Raw genomic sequence first — 26262 nt, 5'->3', positions numbered from 1 at the left:
CCCCCTCTACCAAATTCCATGACCAAACTACAAACGATTTGACCTATCTGGTTGTAGTACGAATATCATTATAAAAAGCACTAGGCCTAAGTCTTATTTTCTCTTTCATTCGGGAAATTCTATTTCTGTCCTATTTTCAGATTTAGAGGGTGTTTTCATTTCTACTTTTGAAAGTTTTAAAACAAGAGAATCTAATCTTGAACTGATAGATTTTAGGAAGTAAAAGCACCTTAAATATCAGTAAAAAAACTGACCTGAGTAAATGTGGCAAAATAGGAAGCATAGAAAGCTTTTCAATTTTGCCACTAACTAAGCTCACATTTTTACTTGGTGATAAGGTTTCAAAGACAGTAGGCCTATATTTGAAAAAAAAAAACATTAATATGGAACATATTATCAAGTGTAATGGACCCCAATTTTTCTCGTTTTCCTTGCGTAAAAACGAACATTGATTAATTAAAAAAAATTATCTGCTCAAAGTAAAAAAACAAATTTTACCCTTAAAACCAGCAACAGTTTTAAAGCTACTTAATAGGTTATAGTTTTTTTTCCAAACTATTGGTGGCACAACTGCCTCCCCTTTGCCACCCTCAACGACGCCACTGTAAGTACGGTCACCATTGACCCAGAGAGTTTATTGTTAAAAGACTCTTTTTTTATCCAAAATATTTTGGACGAATCTCAATGGAATCCCCGTCTAATTGCAGGCACAAGTGTTCTTAACTTTGTACCTGAAATTTGTCCAAAAATCGCTGAACTAGAGAAAAATTATATAACAATCAGCTAAACCAAAGCTTTATCCTCATTTGGCTTTACTTTTTATTCAAACCATCATAAAAGGCAAGTATCCAAGTATATATATATATATATATATATATACATATATATATATATATATATATATATATATATATATATATATATATATATATATATATATATATATATATATATATATATATATATATATATATATATATATATATATATATATACTAGCTGTTGGGGTGGCGCTTCGCGCCACCCCAACACCTAGTTGGTGGGGGCGCTTCGCGCCCCCCCCAAGCCCCCCCGCGCGCGTAAGTCGTTACGCGCCATAATAGTTACGCGCCATTGTAGTTGTGTCCCTATGTCCCACCTGTGAATATAGATAGATATATATATATGGTTTTAACTACGTAAAACTTGCGAATATACAACATTCTTTGCTGTCCCATTGTCTTTGCATATAAATAGATTGTCAGGTTTACCGACTCTTGAACATGCAACATATAATGGTCCATGGGAAAACAATCTGTATTCAGATCTATACCTCATGATTCTAATGATTGCCCTTGAGCTTTGTTGATGGTGATTGCTAATCGACCATTCCCTGTCCCGGTGTCCCGGTCGTCATTTACATCCCCCTGTTTCCCCCGGTGTCCCCGTTGTAGTTGTGTCCCTGTGTCCCGGTCGTCATTTATATTCCCTGTGTCCCGGTCGTCATTTGTATCCCGGTGTCCCGGTCTGTATATACATTCGTTTTTTAGTTTATTTTTTCTCCTTTATTTTTTTCCTTTTTTTTTCTTTTTTAGCTTATTTAGATTTTTAGATTTTTTAGTTTTTTTATTAGTTTTTAGTTTTTTTTTCTTTTTAGTTTTTTTGTCCCGGTCGTCATTTATATCCCCCTGTTTCCCCCGGTGTCCCCGTTGTAGTTGTGTCCCTGTGTCCCGGTCGTCATTTATATTCCCTGTGTCCCGGTCGTCATTTGTATCCCGGTGTACCAGTCTGTATATACATTCGTTTTTTAGTTTTGTTTTTCTCCTTTATTTTTTTCCTTTTTTTTTCTTTTTTAGTTTATTTAGATTTTTAGATTTTTTAGTTTTTTTATTAGTTTTTAGTTTTTTTTTCTTTTTAGTTTTTTTGTAGTTTTTACCTTCTTTTTAGTTTTGTTAATTTTTTTTTTTACTTGTGTCCTGGTCGTCATTTATACTCCCTGTGTCCCGGTGCTTTGTTGATTGCTAATCGAACATTCCTTTTGTCCTGGTCGCTTTCTCTTTGAGTGTCGTCATTTATTTTTTTCTTTTTTAGTTCTTTTAGTTTTTACCTTTTTTAGTTTTTTTAGTTTTTTACCTTTTTTTAGTTTTTTTAGTTTTTTTAGTTTTTTAGCTTTTTATTTTTTTTATTAGTTTTTAGTTTTTTTGTAGTTTTTGCCTTTTTTTTAGTTTTTTTAGTTTTTTAGCTTTTTTATTAGTTTTTAGTTTTTTTTGTAGTTTTTGCCTTTTTTTAGTTTTTTTAGTTTTTTAGCTTTTTTATTTTTTTTATTAGTTTTTAGTTTTTTTTGTAGTTTTTGCCTTTTTTTAGTTTTTTCAGTTTTGACGTCACCTGATCCAGTTTTTTCAGGTGACGTCACCTGATCCACGATCCACAGATCCACAGACAACTTATTTTTATATATATAGATAGTTTTTTTTTTTACTTATGTCCTGGTCGTCATTTATACTCCCTGTGTCCCGGTGCTTTGTTGATTGCTAATCGAACATACCTTTTGTCCTGGTCGCTTTCTCTTTGAGTGTCGTCATTTATTAGTTTTTTCCTTTTTTTTTTTAGTTTTTTATTGGTTTTTACCTTTATTTTAGCTTATTTTTCAGTTTTTTCCTTTTTTTTAGTTTTTTTTTATTTTTCATTTTTTTTAGTTTTTTACCTTTTTTTAGTTTTTTTAGTTTTTTTAGTTTTTTTAGTTTTTTAGCTTTTTTACTTTTTTTATTAGTTTTTAGTTTTTTTTTGTAGTTTTTGCCTTTTTTTAGTTTTTTCAGTTTTTTTTTAGTTTTTTATTGGTTTTTACCTTTATAGTTTTTTTAGTTTTTTAGCTTTTTTATTTTTTTTATTAGTTTTTAGTTTTTTTTGTAGTTTTTGCCTTTTTTTAGTTTTTTCAGTTTTGACGTCACCTGATCCAGTTTTTTCAGGTGACGTCACCTGACACATCCATCCACACATCCATCCACACATCCACAGACAGACAACTTATTTTTATATATATAGATAGATAGATATATATATATAAATAAGTTGTCTGTGGATCTGTGGATCAGGTGACGATCCACAAAAAAGGTAAAAAACTAAAAACTAAAAAAAAAAAAACTGAAAAAACTAAAAAAAGGCAAAAACTACAAAAAAAACTAAAAACTAATAAAAAAAATAAAAAAGCTAAAAAACTAAAAAAACTAAAAAAACTAAAAAAACTAAAAAACTAAAAAAACTAAAAACCAAAAAAAAACTTAAAAAAAGGAAAAAACTGAAAAATAGAAGAGAAAAAGAAAACTAATAAAATTAAGAATAAAATAAAAAAAAATAAAAAAGATAAAAACTAAAAAAAAAAGTAAAAAGAAAAAACGAAAAAAGCTAAAAAAAAGGTAAAAACCAATAAAAAACTAAAAAGAAAAAAAGGAAAAAAAAACTAAAAAAACTAAAAACTAAAAAAAAAACTTAAAAAAAGGAAAAAACTGAAAAATAGAAGAGAAAAAGAAAACTAATAAAATTAAGAATAAAAATAAAAAAAAATAAAAAAGATAAAAACTAAAAAAAAAGTAAAAAGAAAAAACGAAAAAAACTAAAAAAGCTAAAAAAAAGGTAAAAACCAATAAAAAACTAAAAAGAAAAAAAGGAAAAAAACTAAAAAAAAATTTCATCTAAAAAACTAATAAAACTAAAAAAGGTAAAAACTAAAAGAACTAAAAAAGAAAAAAAAACTAAAAAAAGGAAAAAAACTGAAAAATAAAGGAGAAACAATCTAAATAAATGACGACACTCAAAGAGAAAGCGACCGAGACAAAAGGAATGTTCGATTAGCAATCAACAAAGCACCGGGACACAGGGAGTATAAATGACGACGACCGGGACACAGGGACTTAACTACAAAGGGGACGCCGGGGTGCACAGGGGGATATATAAATGAATAAATTTAAGAATAAAATAAAAAAAAATAAAAAAGATAAAAACTAAAAAAAAAGTAAAAAGAAAAAACGAAAAAAACTAAAAAAACTAAAAAAAAGGTAAAAACCAATAAAAAACTAAAAAGAAAAAAAGGAAAAAAAAAACCAAAAAAAATAAAAACTAAAGAAAAACTTAAAAAAAAGGAAAAAACTGAAAAATAGAAGAGAAAAAGAAAACTAATAAAATTAAGAATAAAAATAAAAAAAATAAAAAAGATAAAAACTAAGAAAAAAGTAAAAAGAAAAAACGAAAAAAGCTAAAAAAAAGGTAAAAACCAATAAAAAACTAAAAAGAAAAAAAGGAAAAAAACTAAAAAAAATTTTCATCTAAAAAACTAAAAAAAACTAAAAAAGGTAAAAACTAAAAGAACTAAAAAAGAAAAAAAAACTAAAAAAAGGAAAAAAACTGAAAAATAAAGGAGAAACAATCTAAATAAATGACGACACTCAAAGAGAAAGCGACCGGGACAAAAGGAATGTTCGATTAGCAATCAACAAAGCACCGGGACACAGGGAGTATAAATGACGACGACCGGGACACAGGGACATAACTACAAAGGGGACGCCGGGGTGCACAGGGGGATATATAAATGACGATGGCGACTCAGGGAATGGTCGATTCACAGGTGGGACATAGGGACACAACTACAATGGCGCGTAACTAATATGGCGCGTAACGACTTACGCGCGCGGGGGGGCTTGGGGGGGGGGCGCGAAGCGCCCCCACCAACTAGGTGTTGGGGTGGCGCTTCGCGCCACCCCAACAGCTAGTATATATATATATATATATATATATATATATATATATATATATATATATATATATATATATATATATATATATATATATATATATATATATGGTGGAGCCCTCCCTCCACCCAGGGGTGGTCTGGTTATAAACTCAGCATTCCTTATCCCTGTAAAAAACCTCTCTGTCCCTTACTCTTTCACCAAATCCCCGACCCTGGAAACCTATGGTAAATTATTAGGGTTGGGTACCTCTTGGAATGAACCAATAGACATAATTTTTTTATGGTAAACTTCCTGAATTTCTTCTATAGGCTATTGCAACTATTTGTCTCATTTGCACCTATTAATCAATTACTGATATTAGAGCATGACGTTGATGTAAATGTCCCTTGACGTTCCACCTAATTCGTCATTTGGTTTCGAAGTAAATGAAAATTGATTACGTTGACGACGGGGTCCGTATTTTTCTACTATTTCAAGAAATGAAAGTTTCCCAAGTTCGGTAAACTCTACAAATTGTCCTCATTTATCATCATGTCGTGAATTACCATTTCAGTGCTTATTCATGAAGGGTGTTCGTCAATTTGTGAAGACGCAACTGGAAAAAAGGAACTTCAATTTTTTCAATAAAAAGAATATTATGAATGTATTTTCAATAAAATTAGAGGACATATTGAAGGTTTAGTTGACAGGTTTTCTGGTACTTAATTTGATATTATGAATTATAGTAGGCTACAAAGATGTAGTTTTTTATTCTGCAAATGAAAAAAAAATTCTTTTCTCTTGGTTTGAATAGATCTGAAGATTTATTAAGCTCGATAAAGCCATATAGAAGAGTACCAATTAAACTAAACATGAAATCTATTCGTCAAAGTAGTGTATAGTTCGATTAAGAAATAAACTGATTTCAAAATATGTGTAATATATATGTTACCGTGAATGTCCAAAATTCGTGAATGTGGACATTCACATCTGAATTACCTTTTTTCTTCCTTGTATTTAGTCAGTGTTGCCAGTCAACTTTGTTAGTTAAATGCAAGGCTTGATGATGAAATGTTAGGTGAGATTACGTTTTTAACCCATTTCTGATATTTAAACAAAATTTAACCTAACCCGAAACACGGATCACAGTAAAATAACATTCGCGCATAAGTCTTTGCATATGGGTTACATGAATGTCCGAAATTGGTGAATGTCGACATCCAACGGTGAATGTTCGAAATATTTTTTTTTCTCCTTGCATTTTGTCAGTGTTGCCAGTAGTGTTTCCACTATGGAGATTTCCCCCCTAAAATGGTGATTTTTTAAGTCTTTTCGGGGTGAGAGTTTTTTTTGGGATTTGGGGATTTTCTAGGGATTTTTCCTCTCCCATGGACTTTTAGTGAAATTGTGGGGGGGGGTTCCTTTAATTTGTACATCATTATCATCTTCTTGATCAGAGAAGCAGGATAATTCGATTTAGGATCTGTTTCCTTGCGAATTGAACTTGAATCACAGAGAAGAACTTCTTCAGTTGCTTAAAAAACTTTAACACAACACAGATTTTGAGATGTACAGGAGTCCTAAGTAACAAACTAGCAACAAAGAATTGTTTGAAACAGTTCCATGCTGATGTGGGCTTCAAACAATAATTTCAGCTAGGACTGTTCTCGATTAATGGAGTCATATGGCTTGTCATTTTTGGGTTGTTTTTCATAAGATTATTTGGTAGATAGCATGTCATTTTTTTACAGGTCAGATAAATAAAGTTAGAATATATTTTGATAGTTTTGTAGGGTACGTAGTTGTTCTTACTGTAGTAAATTTTTTTGACAAGCATTGCATGTACGATTCTTTTTCTCCACAGTACTTGTATGATGTTTACGATTTTTGTGCAAAATCAAAAAAACTTGAACTCGAACTTGTAGCCAGCTTTATAAGTACTGACGTGAATAATAGAGGTAGGCTATAACTATTCGAACACCTCTCTTACCGTTTCATTACCCTAGTTTTTAACAGAGAAACAAACTGACAGCCATTTTTTAAAAACAATAGCACATGTAGGAATAAATGGATTGTGTGTTTTTGGCAAGCCTACATACCCAGAGGAAAATCATGAACCTTCATACTGTAATTGGTAATTTTTTGTTGTTCATTTTTTTTTTTATTTATAAATAAAGTGAACATACCACTCGATATCTTTTTTCCGTTCTTTACAAATATAACAATCACTTCTGTCGCATAGTCAAATTTAAGCACAATTTGAGCTCTTGAAACCAAAATATTTCTAGTTTTGGGGTATAAACAAAGCTTAAAACACTGGTCTCAGCATTGAACTTCCTGCAGAAGGACTATGTGGAATCAACTAGTGCTTTAGAAATCGATGTGAATAATCGGAAGTTTTAACTTCCCCTTGAAAGCGTTTACTTGGGCCGAACGGACAAGATTCCCTCTGTACGTCAAGGTCAGATACCGCCGTCCCCCCTGATTCAATCGAAGTAGTTCTCAAAGCTGCACAGGCGTTCCATATCAAAGCTGTAGGCCAGATACAGAAAAGGTTCCATTTCGAAGACGACATTTACAAATATGCTGAAATGGTTGACCTAGTGTCAGCCCAATCACTTCAGCCTGCCTCTCTGCTACCTTTTGTTAGGAAGTATAGACAGATCGCATGGGACGGAACCAAAACCAAGCAGGGTTGGAGGAGGCAGAGCCTCATCGATATTGAAAACGTCAGAACAATGGATGCCGTGACCTGCTGGTGTTTGGTATTGGTGAAAAAGAAAATGCTGCCGGAACAGAATTTGTATCCTAACCTGAAACCGACAGTATTATTTATTTCCACTGTTCCATTTTCAAATGTCAATGTCGAGAAGTTTGTCAGTGCTGTAAAAGTAGTAAAAACTGACCGTCAGAATAAATTGAAAACATAAACTTTGCAGGGGATTCTAAAAACAAAATATGGAATGAAAAGGGCTCAAGAAAGTGTGGAATGTGAAGTGAACGGTGAAAGCTTCATCCACCATACAAAAAATGCTGAAGACACATCAGGGGAGGATAAGGTCTGATTACGTTTTACAAGTTACGATTGAACAGTATTAAACATCTTGTACTGTAATCTACATTACAGTATCACATTTTCTTTTCTATTTGCTTAATATTATTTGAGGTATATTTGAAGCTATTTGTATTTAGCTGATGATTAAAAAACACTTTAAACGGCATGACAAGACATTCTATTATGGTAGTGATAGCTAGACTTCAATCTAAGAAGCCAAAATATGTTACCTTTCAATGGTACGGGTAAAATGAGATAGGGAGAAGTGGTTCAGGGAGTAATTAGAAAATGGGAGATTTTTAGGGATTTTGGAACTGAAGATGGGGATTTCTAGGGATTTTTCAGCTCCTTATTAGGGATTTAAAAATGAGAAAGTGGAAACACTGGTTGCCAGTCAAGTTTTCCGGATCAATGCAAGGTTTGATGATGACTTGTTAGGTTAGACTCCGTTTGTTTAGATTTGGGCTAGGTTAGGTTTTTGACCCATTTCTGATATTTAAACCAAATTTAACCTAACCTAAATTAATCTAACCCGAAAAACGGACCGCCGTAAAATAGCATCCACGCATAAGTCTGTGTAGCCTATATCGGTTACCGTGAATGTCCGAATTGGTGAATGTCGACATTTAACGATGAATGTCCGAAATACCTTTTTTTTCTCCTTGCATTTAGTCAGCGTTGCCAGTCAACTTTTTCAATTTTATGCAAGGTTTGATGGTGACAGATTAGGTTGGGTTAGGTTTTTAATCCATAAAACCTTTATAACCTAATAAAATATAACCAAGCCTAACCTAACTAACTTTTACCATCAAAGCTTGCATAAGACTGAAAAAGCTGATTTGCAAAGCTAGTTGAATCCTAGCAGAGAAAAATTAATTTCGGACCTTCAATGATTTCGGATTTCGAAAAATAAAAAGTAAAACGTCAAAATCGTAAAAAGTTTTACTTTTTACGTAAACCAAAGAAAAAGTAAAACGTCAAAATCGTAAAAAGTTTTGTTTTAAATTACAATTAGAAAGTTGAACCCCTCTTTTAGATCTAGAGCATTCGAACTTCGTATTTTTAGATTATTTTTGTTTTAGAACAAAGGGAATGAAAAAACACTGGTGTTAGAGGGAGATTTTATTTTATAGGAATGTTAAATAGGAGGTGCATATTAATATACTGCAAGCACTTATATTGATTGTCGGGAAATTATCGTCTTTTAGTCGGATAGGATTTTTTTCTGTGTGACGAACTTTTAATAGACCAATGTTGTTTCTTTATTTACTTAAATTGAGTTAAAACACGTTTTAAGTCTGTTTGTCGTTCCCTTACGAGCTTTCTCTATATCTTATTATATCTTATTATCCATTACCTATATCTCCATTTCTTATTATCTATAACTTGATTAGCGTGTGAAAATTGCTACCATTTTGCTGGCGTGTAGTCTGAAGTAGTTGTCATTTTTCGTTTCCGTTAGAGGGAGCAAAACCACGGCCAATAGGGGTCTCAACATGAGTGCCCGTAAGGGGGGGGGGGCGCAGATCATCTCTGGCTGAATGACGCTGCCTTATATTTTAAAATTTGTGTTTCTAGATTTCTATTATACAGCATTGGATGTGCCAATTAGACTACGTAAGCCCTCCCCTAAAATTTAGCTTATGGTCGCCCATGGGTCTCAATCTCACCATCGAACTCCTTACTTTATTTGCTGTCCAAATATTGTCTTATGTCAAATTTATATTTAATCTATTTGTCGTTTTATCAATGTACTGCGTCTCTGTGTACTTTTGTATTGTTATGACGGGTTAGAAATAAATAAATAAATTTCAGACTCATTGACATTGCAACTTTACAAAGATGCGAAGGACCGTACTAAAGGTGGACCGACTAAGTCAACGCTTGCTTTAGAACATTTCTTCGGTACTGAGTCAGGTGAGTTAGACTGTCTTTGATTTATTTATTTTTTTCCATAGCTCACTATTCATTCACACAATAAGGTTGATGTCTTTTTCTTCGGTATAAATTATTGTTCATCAAAATGTGTGTGTTGACTGTTCCTCTTTTTTTTTAGGTTGTATATTTTTGAGCTGAAGCTTTAAAAGCAGTGGTGTCAGTGGGAGGGAAATTCTCCCCAAGATTCCCTTTTAGACTTTGAAAAGCACTATTTTGGGGGTATTTTCTTTGGAAAATGTCTTTTCCTTTTTTGCGTATTTTCAAAAAAATGCCCGCATATATATTTTGAAAATATATCCCCCCCACCTGCATTACATTTTTGTGATTTAACGGCTTTTTTGAAGGAATTCTTTTCAAAGAATGTTACCAGAATGGAATAAGTGTGGAATACAATGGAAATCGGATTGTAGTTCACAATATTTGCGATTCTTGCACCTAAAATTGGCCTGTTTACACTTTCTTTTTCTGTTTTATGCAGTGTATGCAAATGTTTAGGATAATACTCGACATACAAACAGCACGCTTTCAGTCCGAATTTTTCTCGTAGAAGAGAAAAGGGAGGGTCTTAACCAGACCAAGGAGGAGGAAGAGGGTCTTAACTAAGTTTTTTCTCAATGGAATTGGGGTCAGATACTTTTCCTAGCGGCTCCAGAACCCTTATTTTAAACCACACTCAAAGTTTACCTTCAATAAGAAAGACCAGATTCTTTTAATGATTTTCTACGGTTCGAGGAAAGTCAGTTATAGAGGGAGAGAGAGAGAGAGAAAGATGGGTTTATTAATATAAATAAACAAAATAAAATACGCAAATGGCCCGAAGCAATGCTTGTTTGGGCTTACAAGCCCAATGCACATACAAATAAAAACAATACGGAAAAGGAGAGGAAAATAAAAAAAGAAAAGAAGAGGAAAGGAAAGGAAAAGAAAAAAATGAAAAGAAAAAGAAAAAAATATATCCAACTATCCTGCATTTCGATCAACACGGGATTACACTTCAAAAAAGACAAAACAAAAAGAAAGTAAAACCCCTTGACCAGTATCGCCTAAAAAAACCAACAGCTTGGCTCTACTTGAGATCCACTCAACTATCAAAACCATAAATATTAAGGCAAAATAGCTTTAATTCCCGCCGAAATTCATGAAAATTATCCATGTTTCTTAAAGTCGTAGGTAAACATTTCCATGCATGGGGTCCTAGATGCCGAATAAAAAATTGAGATCTACGAGTAATATTAAGCGGACGACGAATTATATTGGACTGTTTTGTAAAATGTGTATGAATATCACTTCCTAATTCAAACATACTTTTAAAGTATGTTTGAACTAGTATCACTCAACAGCTGAATTCCTGTTTGTGCAGCCACAGTTAAAGAAGTGTCATCCGCAAAGCTGGGGACAACTACTTTTCCCCCGTCACATCCAAAGTCAAGATAATACGAAATCATGTTAAAAGCTATGCATAAATCATTTATAAAAACTAGAAATAACAGGGAACCATGAACAGATCCTTGAGGTACTCCAAATTTAACATTACTGACTGAAGAAACATTATCCCCTAGTTGTACAAATTGAATTCTTTCTTTTAAAAACGAGGACTAAAAAGGACTTAAAAGAAAATAGATTAAGAAAATATACAAATAGAAAAAAATACAAGCTAAACTTTTCCTCAGCGATATTGGCCAAGGAAGTAATGAATTGTAAACTAGCATAATTCTCAATATTTATTTACCGGATACCTACACAATGCACACACACACAAACAAACGACACACTCACACTAAAAGGGGAAAAAAGGGAATAATGTAGTCTCCTTTTTAATATTTTAGTTCTTTTTATTTAGAATAAAAACCCAGGGGGTGTCCGCTTTCCACTACCTGGTGTACATATCAGAACGCCACTTTTGCATAGTTCTGGCACGATTGGTACAGTTCACTTCACACTTGGAACACTTCCGCCATATTTGGCATGCGCCACCTTGTTTACGTGATTTCTGAAAGTGGACACTCCCTCGGAAAAACTGTGATTTTAATTTTTTTTTTTTTTTTTTTTTGAGTGGATTGCTCAAGCGAAAATACTTAGATAAAACTTTTGTATTAAGGTTTTACATTGGAGAAAGAATCACACACCATATCGATTATATGTCGAGATGTTATCGTTACTTTGGCGTTTGAAGAAAAGAAAGACCTTCTAACATGGATGGTGAAAATTACTTCCACTCTTGGCTCAAGTAAGATATCTATCTTTTCTTATAACAGAAATCAACACCACGGCCTTTTTGCTTTTTTATGACGATTCACAGTTTTCAATTCATAATATTACTAGGTTTACTTTTCGGATCACAGCAATTCATTTCTAGCTATATGAAAAACGACAAAAAGAAGTAACTTCTAGAAAGCTTTCTGCTCAATCCACATCTTATGCAATAAATTTTGAAAGAACTTATCATGCTAATCTCTAGATTAACTTCCACAGTCTTTCAAAGGTCTTACAAACACGGAAGAGGTGGTGCAGGAAATTTAAACACTGCGCTCCAATTTAAAATCTATTTTTACCAAAACTTCTTTTGAATTAACTACCAAATACGAAACGGGGGAATTTCCTTTTCAGTGTTGCGACACATCAGCGAAAATTTTTCAGGTATTTTTTAACCAAGGCATGTTCAAAACGAATGAAAAACTGAACCTTAAATCCAATTCCTACCAGCTAAAGAAAATTAGGTTCCAGGGCATTTTCCCAGTAACAGTTAAACGGAGATTGGTTCATAACATAAAATCAGAAAAAAGGTTGTTTAATGACTTTTTCTTTTGTCCTTGATAATTTAACGACTTACTTTTGATTGAAAAATATAATGGCGTTTAAGGCAAATGAATGTTTTGAATTATGGAAAAATATCCGAAACATTCAAAGCATGAAACACTTGAGCTTTTTCTGCTACTATATGTAGTTCAGTTTTATAAGAGTTATGGCTGACATTAAATATTCTCCTAATTTGAAATAAATTCGATACTGCAGACTAGCAAAAACCAGTATTTTTGCATAAGTATGACAAGGGTCATACACTTATTGTTAATTAAATTAATATAGCTAGTGGAAATATAACACTTTTAAACCTGTAGCAAAGCGGTATGAATTGATCTCTGCTTGGCAATATGGGACTAAGGGTTCCAATGTGTGTGTTACTGTGAATGTCTGGTTAATGTCGATATTCACCGGTGAATGTCTGAAAATCCTTTTTCTCTGCTTGGATTCAATTACCTTTGCGAATCAACTTTTTCAGTCTGATGCAAGTTTCGATGTTTAAAAGTTAGGTTAGGATATAATAAAACAGCTTTCAAGTCTCAGAAATAATAGTAATTTTATTTTTGCCCGCTCGTACAAAAAAAAAGAAAAAAGTGGAGTAATACAAAAGAAGAAAAGGAAAAAACAAGAACACTCAGCATCAAAGAACACATAATAACTTCTTCATTCGCACTCGTAGATCAGATATAGAGGCGAAACTGGAACAATTTTTCCAGTGCCTTTTTTTCTGCATTTGTTTCAGTAGACGGCACAATGACAATTTTGTCCACTTTATTTTGAGAACTTGAGGTATTTGCAGTACACAGATCGGAGTTTTAGTCGGTCAGTTTGTTTGAACCAGTCCCATAGCGGAGATATATAAAGCAGGCGAGGGAGAGCAACCGCTGAGTAAAGCTTTGCAAGAATCTTCCTGTTTAAGCTAAATTAAATAAAAAAACGAGTTTTTTTAAATGCATGTAAGGAGCAAAATTAAAACTTAAAACGAACAGAAATTCTTCCGTATATGAAAGGGTTTGTCCCCTCCTCAACATCTGGCTCTTTACGCTGAGTTTGACTTTCTCAAAACTCATCTTTTTAATACAATAAAAACTTCAGCGTAAAGAGCGAGGTGTTGAGGAGGGGACACCCGCTTTCATATACGGAATAATTTCTGTTCTTTTTAAGTTTTAGCCTAATATCGCTCCTTACTTGCAGTTAAATGACTTGTTTTTTTTATTTAATTTCTTAACGTTTTTGAATTAATGCATGTTTTGATTTTGGGTCACCGCACATTAATAATTAAAACGATATTCGCATATTATTTTTTTTTGGGCTAAATGGCTTTCTCATAGTTTTGATCGGACGATTTTGATAAAAAAAGGGGATGGGGGAGGAGGCATAGTTGCCCTCCATTTTTTTTTACTTAAAAAGGCAACTAGAACTTTTGTTTACGAACTTTTTTATTAGTAATAAATATACGTAATGAATTAACTTACGTAACGAACTTTTATGTTTGTATATTTTTATTACTTATATGAAGGGATTCGCCCCCTCGTCAATACCTCGCTCTTTACACTAAAGCTTGCATTTTGTCCCTATTCATTAAGAATGACCCCTGAATCACAAAGGCCATAAAATAAATATTTGAAATTACTAGAAATACTTCAGCGTAAAGAGCGAGGTATTGTGGAGGAAATGATTATTTACGTAATAATTTCAGTTCTTTTTAGGTTTTAATGCTGCTCCTTAAACTAGCTGAATTATTTTTAATTTTTTTTTTCATTGTTTTTTTTTTAAGTAATTCTAGAAAATCCTGCAGCCCCTTTATGGGGATTCTCTTCCATCATGATACATTCCTCCATGGAAAGATCCTCCCACGTAACCCCTCCCCTGACCTATCTCCCCCTCAACACGAAAAAGTCTCCCTGAAAACTTCTGTACACTTCCCAATAACCCTTACTATATGTAAACAATGGTCAAAGTTTGTAACCTGCAGCCCCTCCTCCGAGGACTGTGGGAGATTAAGTCGTCCAGAAAGACATAATAATTGGGTTTTTCGACTATGCTGAACAAAATGGCTGTCTCAGAATTTTGATCCAGTCACTGGGAAAAAAGCGTGGGAGGGGCCCTAGGTGCCCTCCAATTTTTTTGGTCACTTAAAAATGCCATTATAACTTTTAAATTCCGTTAGAATGAGCCCTCTCGCTACATTTTAGGACCACTGGGTCGATACGATCGTCCCTGAAAAAACAAAAACAAAAAAACGCATCCATGATCTGTCTTCTGGCAAAAAACGCAAAATTCCCCATTTTTATAGATAAGAGCTTGAAACTTCGATAGCAGGATTTTTTTTTATACGCTGAACTTGATGGTGTGATTTTCGTTAAGATTCAATGTCTTTTAGGGGATGTTTTTCCCTATTTTCTAAAATAAGGAAAATTTTCTCAGGCTTGCAACTTTTGACGAGTAAGGCTAAACTTTCTGAAACTTATATATTTAAAATTAGCATAAAAATGCGATTCTTTTGATGTCTCTATTGGTATTAAAATTCCGTTTTTTAGAGTTTCGGTTACTAATGAGCCGGGTCGCTCCTTACTACGGTTCGTTACCACGAACTGTTGATTTCAGAGAGACAAACTCTCCGTAACTTGAACGAATAGCCTACTCGTGAACGAGTAACTTGAACGAGTCATTTTCTCGATTATTAGTAAACGAGAACTTCTTACATCATGACCGTACGTTATTCCCAGGTATTTCATGGTATTTCCAGGGAAAATTTTCATTTGTTCAACCGTCACATATGTAGGGCCACTGCTTTGCTGCCTTTTGCTGAGGGACAAAATTCCACAAACTCCGTCTTTAGTGTGTTGACCCTTAGACCAATACTTTTGTAACCAGTGATCAGGCGGTCAATATTGGTTAACAAACTCACCTAATCTGACCCGTCACCATTAAACCTTGCATAAAACTAAAAATAATTGGCTGGAAAAGCTTACTAAATCCATGGAAAAAACGAACGATTTCAGACATTCACCGGCCAATTTCGACATTCGCCAATTTTGGACATTTACCGTAACATATACACAATTGCTTGCTTAAAGAAAGCAGGTATAACTAGTGAAAATATAAATACTTTCGAATTTTTTGTAGCCGAGTCGATTAGTCTGTTTTGGGATACGGGACTTTGGGTTAGCCCCGGCTGCAGCAAGGTTGGGTGACAGGCTTGCTACCTGTCCTTCTGAAAAAAAAAAACTGGTAACTGAAACTTCAACGATTTTCGATGCCCCACACACCATCAATGGCCCAAGAGAATGTTAATTTTTTTATAATTATTTTCTACGAAAAATTACTATTGAATTTTATCCTTAAAAAAGCACGTGCTTCCTCGTCAAGAGAAAATTTGTATAAGCATTTTTTTGATGATTTTAAATGCTTCGTGTTCAATCTTGCTAAATCGATGGAAAAAACGAATGATTTCAGACATTCACCGGCCAATTTCGACATTCGCCAATTTTGGACATTTACCGTAACATATACACAATTGCTTGCTTAAAGAAAGCAGGTATAACTAGTGGAAATATAAATACTTTCGAATTTTTTGTAGCCGAGTCGATTAGTCTGTTTTGGGATACGGGACTTTGGGTTAGCCCCGGCTGCAGCAAGGTTGGGGGACAGGCTTGCTACCTGTCCTTCTGAAAAAAAAACTGGTAACTGAAACTTCAACGATTTTCGATGCCCCACACACCATCAATGGCCCAAGAGAATGTTAATTTTTTTATAATTATTTTCTACGAAAAATTACTATTGAATTTTATCCTTAAAAAAGCACGTGCTTCCTCGTCAAGAGAAAATTTGTATAAGCATTTTTTTTGATGATTTTAAGTGCTTCGTGTTCAATCTCTAAAATATCATACTCTGTTATCTATACGTCCTTAGTGGAAATTGTTTATTTTTTTTTTACCAGACGAGGCCTAAATTCGACAGTCTCTCAGCCCCAGACAAGTTTGTTTAACTCTTAGTTCGTCAAGAATGTTTTACTGTAGCCAGTTCCAAGTATGCATCATTTTCAACTTAATGATTTCGACCAAATCTCTCCTGGGAAACTAATCTAGTTCATTTTTGTTTTTCCATCAGTCTTTGTTTAAATTTCTGTTTGAGCAATTGATGTGATGATAGATATGCGACCAAGTGTTACAGCAGATTCCTGAGCTGCGTGTGTAGAACCGCAAGTCTGTCACACAAAAGAGATCCAGTATACTTAGGTGTAAAGGGAGAGGGGGGGGGTCGAAATTTTTGGGAGGGTGTAAAGAGGAAAGCTTTGAATAGATTAGGATGGAGGGTGTATGTGCAGCTGCGGTGGCCTCACGCGGCTTGGTGCTATAGTAAGTTATTAATCGTAGTTTAACGTGTATTTTATTTCTTAGAATGAGAAAATATAACTTTTCTATGGAGGAAGCCTCAACATCAGTTTATCATCACCATCATCATTTATTTTATGCTAAACATAACGCAAACAAAAATAAGCGGATAAACCGGTTCCCCAAAAACTTTTGGAACTTAATTAAAATATATTAATTTGTAACTGGACCAGATTTACAGTATGGTCGCCCAGTTTCATGCTTTGGACTTGTAGTTGAACAGCCAAATTCACTGAAGAAATTTCAATTGATTGCGATTTTCAATGAATCCCAATCCTTAAAAGTTTTACTATTGATCTTCTCAGGAGATCTAATCCCCAAATTTAACCTCCCCTATTTTCATCACTTGATAAGTAACAGGTCAAGACTGAACAGTAGCCTAAAAGGTCAAGACCCGAAGGAACAAAATGGGAAAAGGCACGATTATCAGGTCCAAGGAATAGTGTTGCCTAGGTTTTCTTGGTAAGGGTGACGAATGGATTTATATTGTTGCAAGTGTGCTCACACCGAGGCTACCAAATGAAATTGGTTTGAGGAGGAGGAGGGGGCTAGTCTAAAATTATGAGAGGCTGGGGAGAAGTTTCAAAGAAAAGTATGTTATTTTTTCCCTGAAGAGTGTCGTATTTTTCGGAATGCTTTGCATTTTTATGAAGTTTGCGATTTTGGTATAATTTAGATACCTAATGGGTAGGAGTGTATCCTACCATTCCCTTTGGAAGTCCTTCATGTCCACTGTAAAATGCCCTAAAAATGCAATCAACCTATTTTATTGGCAAGTTTTTATTTTGGAAACGTGTTTCTAGAAATAAAAAAAATATTGTCCCTATCCCCATTGAAACAAAAATTTGTAACTCAAAAAGCTAAAACTAGTCTATTTGTCCATTTTTTAGCAATTTTTTATAGTACACGTGTTCTAACAGTATTTTCAAAATGTATGTACTATTGTCTCATTTTGACATATTTTTTGGTTTGAATTGAGTTTAATTATATATATGACAATTAGAACTCGTGGATTTGCTTTGCCGTAACATTGGTATTTGTTTTGTCGTATCTAAAAATAAAGCGCTTATGTACTCTACTGTCCCTTCCTCCTTGCCCCTGTAGGCTACATGGGTGGATGTAGAACTTTCTTAGTTTGATCTCAAGTTAGTTTGGTCTTTAGTTAGTTAAAGTTTGAGAGCAAAACTTTACCAACCAATACGTTTAAAATTTGAACTGCATTAACCTTACGAACTAGCTTTCTGAGAAATTATAAAGTTTTTTGTTTTGTTTTCTTTCTTTTTACTTCAGATTTTATCTGTTTCTGCATTGTTCATTTGTTTTAGTTTTTCTAGTTTTATTTTGGATCTTTCGATGGGCTAATAAGTTTTCGATAAATGCCAAAGTTGAGTGAGAGTCAACTAAGCAGAATGTATTATAAGCCTACAATCTTGAAACAAAATTCCTGTATTTAATTCTTAGTATTTCCTCGTGCTGCTGGTCCAGACCCCAGTCTTAGAACCCCAGTGCCTAAGGCTTTGGTTGATAAGTTTGGGATAATAACCAAAATTGACTGAGAATCAATTAAGCAGAAAGTATGTAAACCAACAAACCGGAAAAAATAATTTGTATTCAAAGGCTCCTTTACATTGAATTTTGTAATTCCATTCTTCCCTTCACATTGAGTTCTGTGACATTTAATAATCCTATGCAAGACTTTGGGTCAACCTAACTGTAAGATGAATCAAACCCAAGAGTTGTAAAGGACGGAGAGCCACAGTGCTCAAGCTCTTAGAGCCCATGATAGCTGCCGAAGTTGAGTGAGTCAAAACTTAGAAGAAGTATATTAAATCTACAAACCAGAAAAAAATTCCTCCGTATGTAATTAAATCTGAACGTTACCTTACGCAGCGGGCCTGAGTAGTTCTCAAGTCCTTTTTTCTAATGTGAGGCTCAATCTAAAGGAAACTTAGACATTCTCATGCTGGGAATTGCAAGAGGAAGTTCTAAGTGGGCGTTTTAACATCTCAAGTGGAAAATTTACTAGTCTATTTACATTTGTCTTTCGTTTTAAGACAGCCAAAAGAAAATAAATTTGAATAATGTATCCAAGGCAAAACAACCCGCTGTTTTGTACCTACTTAACTTGTCTTTAAATTATTTTTATTCTTTTCCTGGTAGGTTTATATTTTTTAATTGCCTCCCCCCCCCCGCCGAAATGTTTGTCCGACTGGTAAATACGTAACAATAATGATTATAAACAAATTTTGATGCGTTTTTTAGTTAGTTTGCCCCCCCCCCTTAAAAAAATACTAGATACGACCCCGCTTACAATATTTTTTATGTTTATTACTGTATTTACGTTTTTATATCCGCTTTGGTTTCTGGAGCAGAAAATTGTTAAATTGCTGTTAAAACCACATTTTTTAGTCGCCTTCAAATTCCCGGAATTCATGAGTTTCTCAGAAACGGGGAATAAAAATGATTTTTCAGGAAAACGATTTCATGTATAATCACTCAAGGGTGTATCTGTTATTTTGGTACGAAGGGGGGGGGTACCAAAAACCTTTAAATACGCATCCAAATGTGCTTTTATGAATTTTTATTACTTTTTTACGAGTTGGACTAACATTTCGATGGGCGGGTGGGTCAAACCCCCTAACCCTTCCCCCGAATACGACCTTGAAAGCAGTTAATGAGTGTATATACTGAGGTACTATTAAGGTTATATTGGATTCGTTTTGAAGCCCGAGAATCCAATTATTTTTATGCTTTGATTTCATTTTGTTAATTTGCATTATTCAGGCGCTGAGTAGCCTAATTGTTGAACCCGGCAAATATAGTTTCAAATCCCTGCATTTGATCTTAGTGTAGTTGCCTTCTGGATCTTCTTTATTTTAATCTTTATTTTAATCCAGTTATAAGAATAAATTCATTATGGTTCTATGACCAAAAAATTCTCAAGGGAGTTGTACCGTCGTGAAATTATTTCTGAACTTGCTGGGTTTTTTTTTCTGTTGAGTTTCCCCAGGGAAGGAATTTCATGGCCAAGATCTTATGTTAGATTTGATGATAAAACCTCAATGTTGTTTCCCTGAAACTAGGTCAGGAATGAATACTATTTAATAGCTCTAAATCTGATGAACTTAAAGGATTGAACTGTGTTGCAATAGTGTGCAACATTTTACAAAAAAAGCAAGAGTTAACAGTGACTAGCAACAAAGCAAAATCTCTTGAACTAAGAAATTAAACTAAAATTAAATTAAAAATCCTAAAGTTTTTCCGCTCATAAACGATCATAAATTTAATTTTATTAGGTATCAAACAGTTAGTATTAACGAATTGTAAGTAAATAGTGTACGGTTTCAATGGTGACCGAGGCTTGAAAAATAAGAATGGACAGTTTACCAGGGACATATCCATGTATTTTTTGCAGGTAGGGGGAGGGAGTATAAGACATTCGGGGACGAAGTTACCAAAAAACTTTAAAAAACGCAAAAAAATTGGTTTAAATTTACTTTTGGTACGTTTTTACGAGTTGGACAAATATTTCGGAGGAGGGGTTCAAACCCCCTAGCTCTCACCCCTGGATACGGCCTTGCAGGTTACTATCCAGTATTTATGGATATCCCTCTGCCCTTCGATTTGGAGGATTGGTTATAATTTACTTTTTTCACAAAAAGACTATCCACAATAAAATGAAGTCTGTTCATTCCAGGGTAAAAAAGGGCCTAGATACAAGTCTAGTTTGGAGAAGTCTGAGTGGGAAAAAATATTGAAACAAAAGAAAAAACAACTGTAGACTTGACAAGGCCAACCTCAATGAAGGGACGAATTTAAAACAAAAAAATATTTGTATTGATTCTTGATGTTCCAAAATGGGCCAAAGAGGCCAAAGATTGTTCTCCTCCAAATCGTGGCGTAATAAATCATTTTTCGTTCATTGCTTTGGAACTTACAGGGAATTTAGGCTTGGCCAAGGAAACCCTTATGAAGACATCACATTTTTTGAAACGATTTTGGTTGTGTTGTTGACTCGTGACCAGTAGCGGAATTTAGGGCGGGAATGAGTTTTTCAAAATGTAGTGGGGGGGGCAACGTTTGTTGTTTTTCAATTAAGTACCAAAAACCTACTTTCAATGAGAATGCCAGAAAACAATTTTTTTTTCAAAATCCAGGGTTGCCCCCTCCACCCTCCCTCCGCTAATTGTCGCCACTGTTTGTGGTGAGAATTTTTTAAGACAACTCTTTTTATAGATAACCTAAACATGCATTTATTTAAAAGCGCTATTACAACAAATATGCACTTAAAAAAGATCTTTTCGATAAAACCATAGTTATTTCTGTTGAAAAGTTAAATTCCAGCCAAACATTTTGTTTTTTAAATAGTGAAGCTGGAAAAAAGTGCAAATACGCTTGCAGTTGAGACATAATAAAACTATGCCAATTAAAATAAAACATAAAAAAATCAATTTTCAAATGGTTCTTTTCAAAACTAAGTTTTATCATGGAAATAAAACTATTACTAATAGTGTTTTTGTTTGTGATAACATGAAGAAAAACAAATTCAAGATACCAATCAAGACAACGAAAATTAGAAAACTATCCCTTGGGGTAAATGTAAAACAATAATTACAATCCGGGAGTTATATGTGATTTTTTTTCTGACTTAGTCCCAAACACAGAAAATAAAACAGTTTACACACTTTAAGCTCAAAACCATCCTTGTTGCCCTCATGCAGAGGTTAGACCCTTGCTATTCTCGAGCAATTCACTGAAATTGGTGGAAAAAAAAAAAAATAGCAAAACCAAAGCGTTGCTCCTGTGTCACAATTATCATGAGTGTACCGGTTACAGGAGAGTCAGTTCACGAAAATATAGGGGGGAGGGCAATGTGATCTAGGGGGTACATTTTTTTTTGCTTGTCGGTGAAAATCCTCAGAAAGGTTTTTTTTTTATTAATTATACCAAAAACGGTATTTGAATTGCATTGTGATTCTCCTTGTCATCTAAGCTCTAGCAGGAAGAAGTTTATACCTTTTTAATTGCTACCTAGGGCATTTTCATTCAATATGCATAGGTAAGGGACTTTGAGACTTAGTTCCCCCCACGTCCTAATTGTTTATGTATTAAGATGTCGATTCTTTGTTTTATTGAATAAAAAAAAACAAGTTTTTTGAAATGAAAGTAAGGAGCGACATTAAAACTGAAAACGAACAGAAATCACTCCCTATATGAAAGGGGCTTTTCCTCCTCGACACCCCGCTCCTTACGCTAAAGTTTTTTATTGCTTTAAAAAGTAGAGTTGCGAGAAAGAATCAAACTTTAGCGCAAGGAGTGGGATGTAGAGGAGGAAAAGCCCCTTTCATATACGGAGTAATCTCTGTTCGTTTTCAGTTTTAATGTCGCTCCTTACTTTCATTTCAAAAAACTGTTTTTTTTTTATTTAATTTCTGAAAGTTTTTGAATTAATGCATGTCTGATTTTGGCTCTCCGTACATAAATTATTAACATGAAATTTGCATATTGATTTTTTTTTTGGGCTAAATGCCTTTCTCTTAGTTTTGATCAGACGATTTTGAGAAATAAGGGGTGGGGAAGGAGGACTAGTTGCCCTTCAATTTTTCGGTTACTTAAAAAGGCAACTAGATCTTTTAATTTTTAACGAACGTTTTTATTAATATAAAATATACGTAACTTAAGAATTAACTTACGTAACAAACTTTTATATTCTTATATTTTTGATTATATATATGAGGGGGTTGGTCCCCTCGTTAATACCTCGCTCTTCACACTAAATCTTGTTTTGTCCCAATTCTTTAAGAATGACCACTGAATCAGAAAGGCCGTAGAATAAATAGCTGAAATTACTTAAAATTTTTTTAGCATAAAGAGCGAAGTATTTATCTCCTCCTAAATACCTCGCTCTTTATGCTAAAGTATTTTTAGAACCCCTCATATGCGTAATAATCTCTGTTCGTTTTAAGTTTTAATGCTTCTCCTTACTTTCAATTGAAAAAACTTTTTCATGTTTATATTTTCATTGTTTTTTTTTTTAATAGTAATGCTAGAAAATCCTGCGCCCTTTTCACTGAATTTCTCTTCCCCCATGAAATATTCCTCCAAGGAAAGATCCTCCCATATAGCCCCCTCCCCTGAACTCCACACCCAAACCAAAAAAATCCCTCTGATAACGTCGGTACACTTCCCAGTAACCATTACTGTATGTAAACATTGGTCAAAGTTTGTAACTTGCAGCCCCTCTCCCAGGGACTGTGGGGGGTAAGCCATCCCCAAAGACATAGTTATTATGGTTTTCGAATATGCGGAACAAAATGGCTATCTCAAAATTTTGATCCGGTGACTTTGGGAAAAACGAGCGTGGGAGGGGGCCTAGGTGCCCTCCAATTTTTTCGGTCACTTAAAAAGGCACTAGAACTTTTCATTTTCGTTAGAATGAGCCCTCTTGCAACACTCTAGGACCACTTGGTCGATACGATTACCCCTGGGGAAAAAAAACAAACAAAAACAAACAAACAAACAAATAAACACGCACCCGTGATTTGTCTTCTGGCAAAAAATACGAAATTCCACATTTTTGTAGATTGGACCTTGAAATTTTTTCTATGGGGTTCTTTGCTATGCTGAATGCGATGGTGTGATTTTCGTTAAGATCCTATTACTTTTAGGGGGTGTTACCCCCTATTTTCCAAAATAAGGCAAATTTTCTCAGGCTCGTAACTTTTGATGACACAGACTAAAATTGATGAAACTTATATATTTAAAAGCAGCATAAAAATCCGATTCTTTTGATATATCTCTTAGTATCGAAATTCCGTTTTTTAGAGTTTCGTTTACTATTGAGCCGGGTTGCTCCTTACTACAGTTCGTTACCACGAACTGTTTTATTTAATATAATTCGTCTTCTTTTCTTTTAAGCTTAACAAGCTTAAAATACTATAAGGTACCACAAATAAGTATGGCCCCCTCCAAAAAAAAACAATTGACTAGAGTCGTTTCTATTCTCTTGAAAATTGCCCTCAATTTGGCTGGAAGAAATCAATGGAATCAGAAGGAATGAATTCCAGTGACAAAGATGAGGGTATGATTAAATAGTAAAACTAAATTGAAACTTGATACCCAATGCTGGCTGCTTAGTTCCAACAGTAATGGTGCAAATACAAAACAAAGAATAGTTTCGGTCCAAGTGTTAGTGTTTGAGCGCAACTTTTTAGTTGATGTAATACCGCAAATGCAAACAAATAATCTGAGATGCAGGTGCTACTGCTCATTGTTGTCAGTAATCTGGGGACTAAATATTCAGCTTGCTGAAATATCACGCGTGCTCCCTTCAAACGCGGCACCTGGTTTATATGCACACAGCTGGGAATGAGATTGTTCCTCCTGGCGAGTTTGAAGTTGCTGATCCAGAAAGGCATTCATTGTTCAAACAATTGTTGCATGTCTAGTCATGATATTGATTTGGCTTTGTTTGGGTTCTTTAACAGGGTTTTTGTCGAACATGAATTAGTCAATCAGGTTTTCTAGAAACCATAATGCGTACCCTTTGTTGCTACTTCTGTTTGGTTGAGTTCACCTTTAGGATGTATTTTATTTATGACTATTATACGCGTTAGTGAAATAGCGTGCCTCATGAACGTCTTTTTGTGTAGTGTTTTTACAGCCAACAGTCTGCTCGCCATAAGAATATAAATTCGCGGGGAAAACTTTGTTTAAACTACCAAGGACAGTGAAAATAAAAATCCAATTATTTAAATTGGTTTAGTGGAAACTTACACAACCATATTTGTCTGAAATATTTTTTTTTTTAGGAAAACCCCAGAACTCGGTTTTCAAACAGTTCGTGGTAACGAACTGTAGTAAGGAGCGACCCGGCTCAATAGTAAACGAAACTCTAAAAAACGGAATTTTGATGCTAAAAGATACATACAAAGAATCGGATTTTCATGCTGATTTTAAATATAAAAGTTTTATCAAATTTTGTCTTTGTCATCAACAGTTACGAGCCTAAGAAAATTCGCCTCATTTTGGCAAATAGGGAGAAACACCCCCTAAATGTCATAGAATCTTAACGAAAATCACACCATCGCATTCAGCGTATCAGAGAACCTCATAGCAAATATTTCAAGCTCCTATCTACAAAAATGTGGAATTTCGTATTGTTTCGCCAGAAGGGCAGATCACGGGTGCGTGTTTATTTGTTTTTTTGTTTTGTTTTGTTTTTTTCCAGAGGTCATAGTATCGACCAAGTGGTTCTAGAATGTCGCAAGAGGGCTCATTCTAACGGAAATGAAAAGTTCTAGTGCCCTTTTTAAGTGACCAAAAAAATTGGAGGGCACACCTAGGCCCCCTCCCACGCTCATCTTCCCCCAAAGTCAACGGATCAAAATTTTGGGAATAGCCATTTTGTTCTGCATAGTCAAAAATTATAATAACTATGTCTTTGGGGATGACTTACTCCCCCACAGTCCCTGGAGGAGGGGCTGCAAGTTACAAACTGTGTCCAGTGTTTACATACAGTTATGGTTATTGGGAAGTGTACAGACGTTTTCAGGGGGATTTTTCTTTTTGGTTTGGGGGGTGGGGTTGAGGGGAGGAGGCTATGTGGGAGGATCTTTCCTTGGAGGAATATGTCATGGGGGAAGAGAAATTCAATGAAAAGGGTGCAGGATTTTCTAGTATTTCTATAAAAAAACAATGAAAAAAAACATGAAAAAGTCTTCAATTGAAAGTAAAGAGTAGCATTAAAACTTAAAACGAACAACGATTATTACGCATATGAGGGGGTCTAAAAATACTTTAGCATAAAGAGCGAGGTATTTAGGAGGAGATAAATACCTCGCTCTTTATGCTAAAGTATTTTTAGTAATTTCAACTATTTATTCTACGGCCTTTCTGAGTCAGGGGTCATTCTTAAAGAATTGGGACAAACTTAAGATTTAGTTTTAAGAGCAAGGTATTAACGCGGGGACAAACCTCCTCATATACATAATAAAATTATAAGAATATAAAAGTTTCTTACGTAAGTTAATTCTCAGGTTACGTATATTTTTTACTAATAAAAACGTTCGTTAAAAATTAAAAGTTCTAGTTGCCTTTTTAAGTAACCGAAAAATTGGAGGGCAACTAGGCCTCCTTCCCCATCCCTTGTTTTTCAAAATTGTCTGATCAAAACTAAGAGAAAGCCATTTAGCCAAAAAAAGAATTAATATGCAAATTTCATTTTAATAATTTATGTGCGGAGAGCCAAAATCAAACATGCATTAATTCAAAAACGTTCAGAAATTAAATAAAAAAAAACTAGTTTTTTTTTAAACTGAAAGTAAGGAGCGACATTAAAACTTAAAACGAACAGAAATTATTCCGT

General features: G+C 34.1%; 1 protein-coding gene across 1 annotated transcript in view; it reads left to right on the top strand.

Moving 5' to 3' along the window:
• LOC136032242 (uncharacterized) overlaps positions 1-26262 on the top strand; it is a 115833-nt gene that overhangs the window by 12888 nt on the left and 76683 nt on the right. The window contains exons 3-4 of the mRNA XM_065712473.1: positions 9577-9678; positions 11798-11926. Coding sequence (XP_065568545.1) covers positions 9577-9678; positions 11798-11926 — 231 coding nt within the window. The remainder of the gene's footprint in view (positions 1-9576; positions 9679-11797; positions 11927-26262) is intronic.

The sequence above is a fragment of the Artemia franciscana genome, chromosome 10 (genome assembly GCF_032884065.1).
Source record: "Artemia franciscana chromosome 10, ASM3288406v1, whole genome shotgun sequence".
NCBI classification, from domain to species: domain Eukaryota; kingdom Metazoa; phylum Arthropoda; class Branchiopoda; order Anostraca; family Artemiidae; genus Artemia; species Artemia franciscana.
Note: the sequence above shows the minus strand (reverse complement) of the source record. Positions and strands in the feature narration are given on the sequence as shown.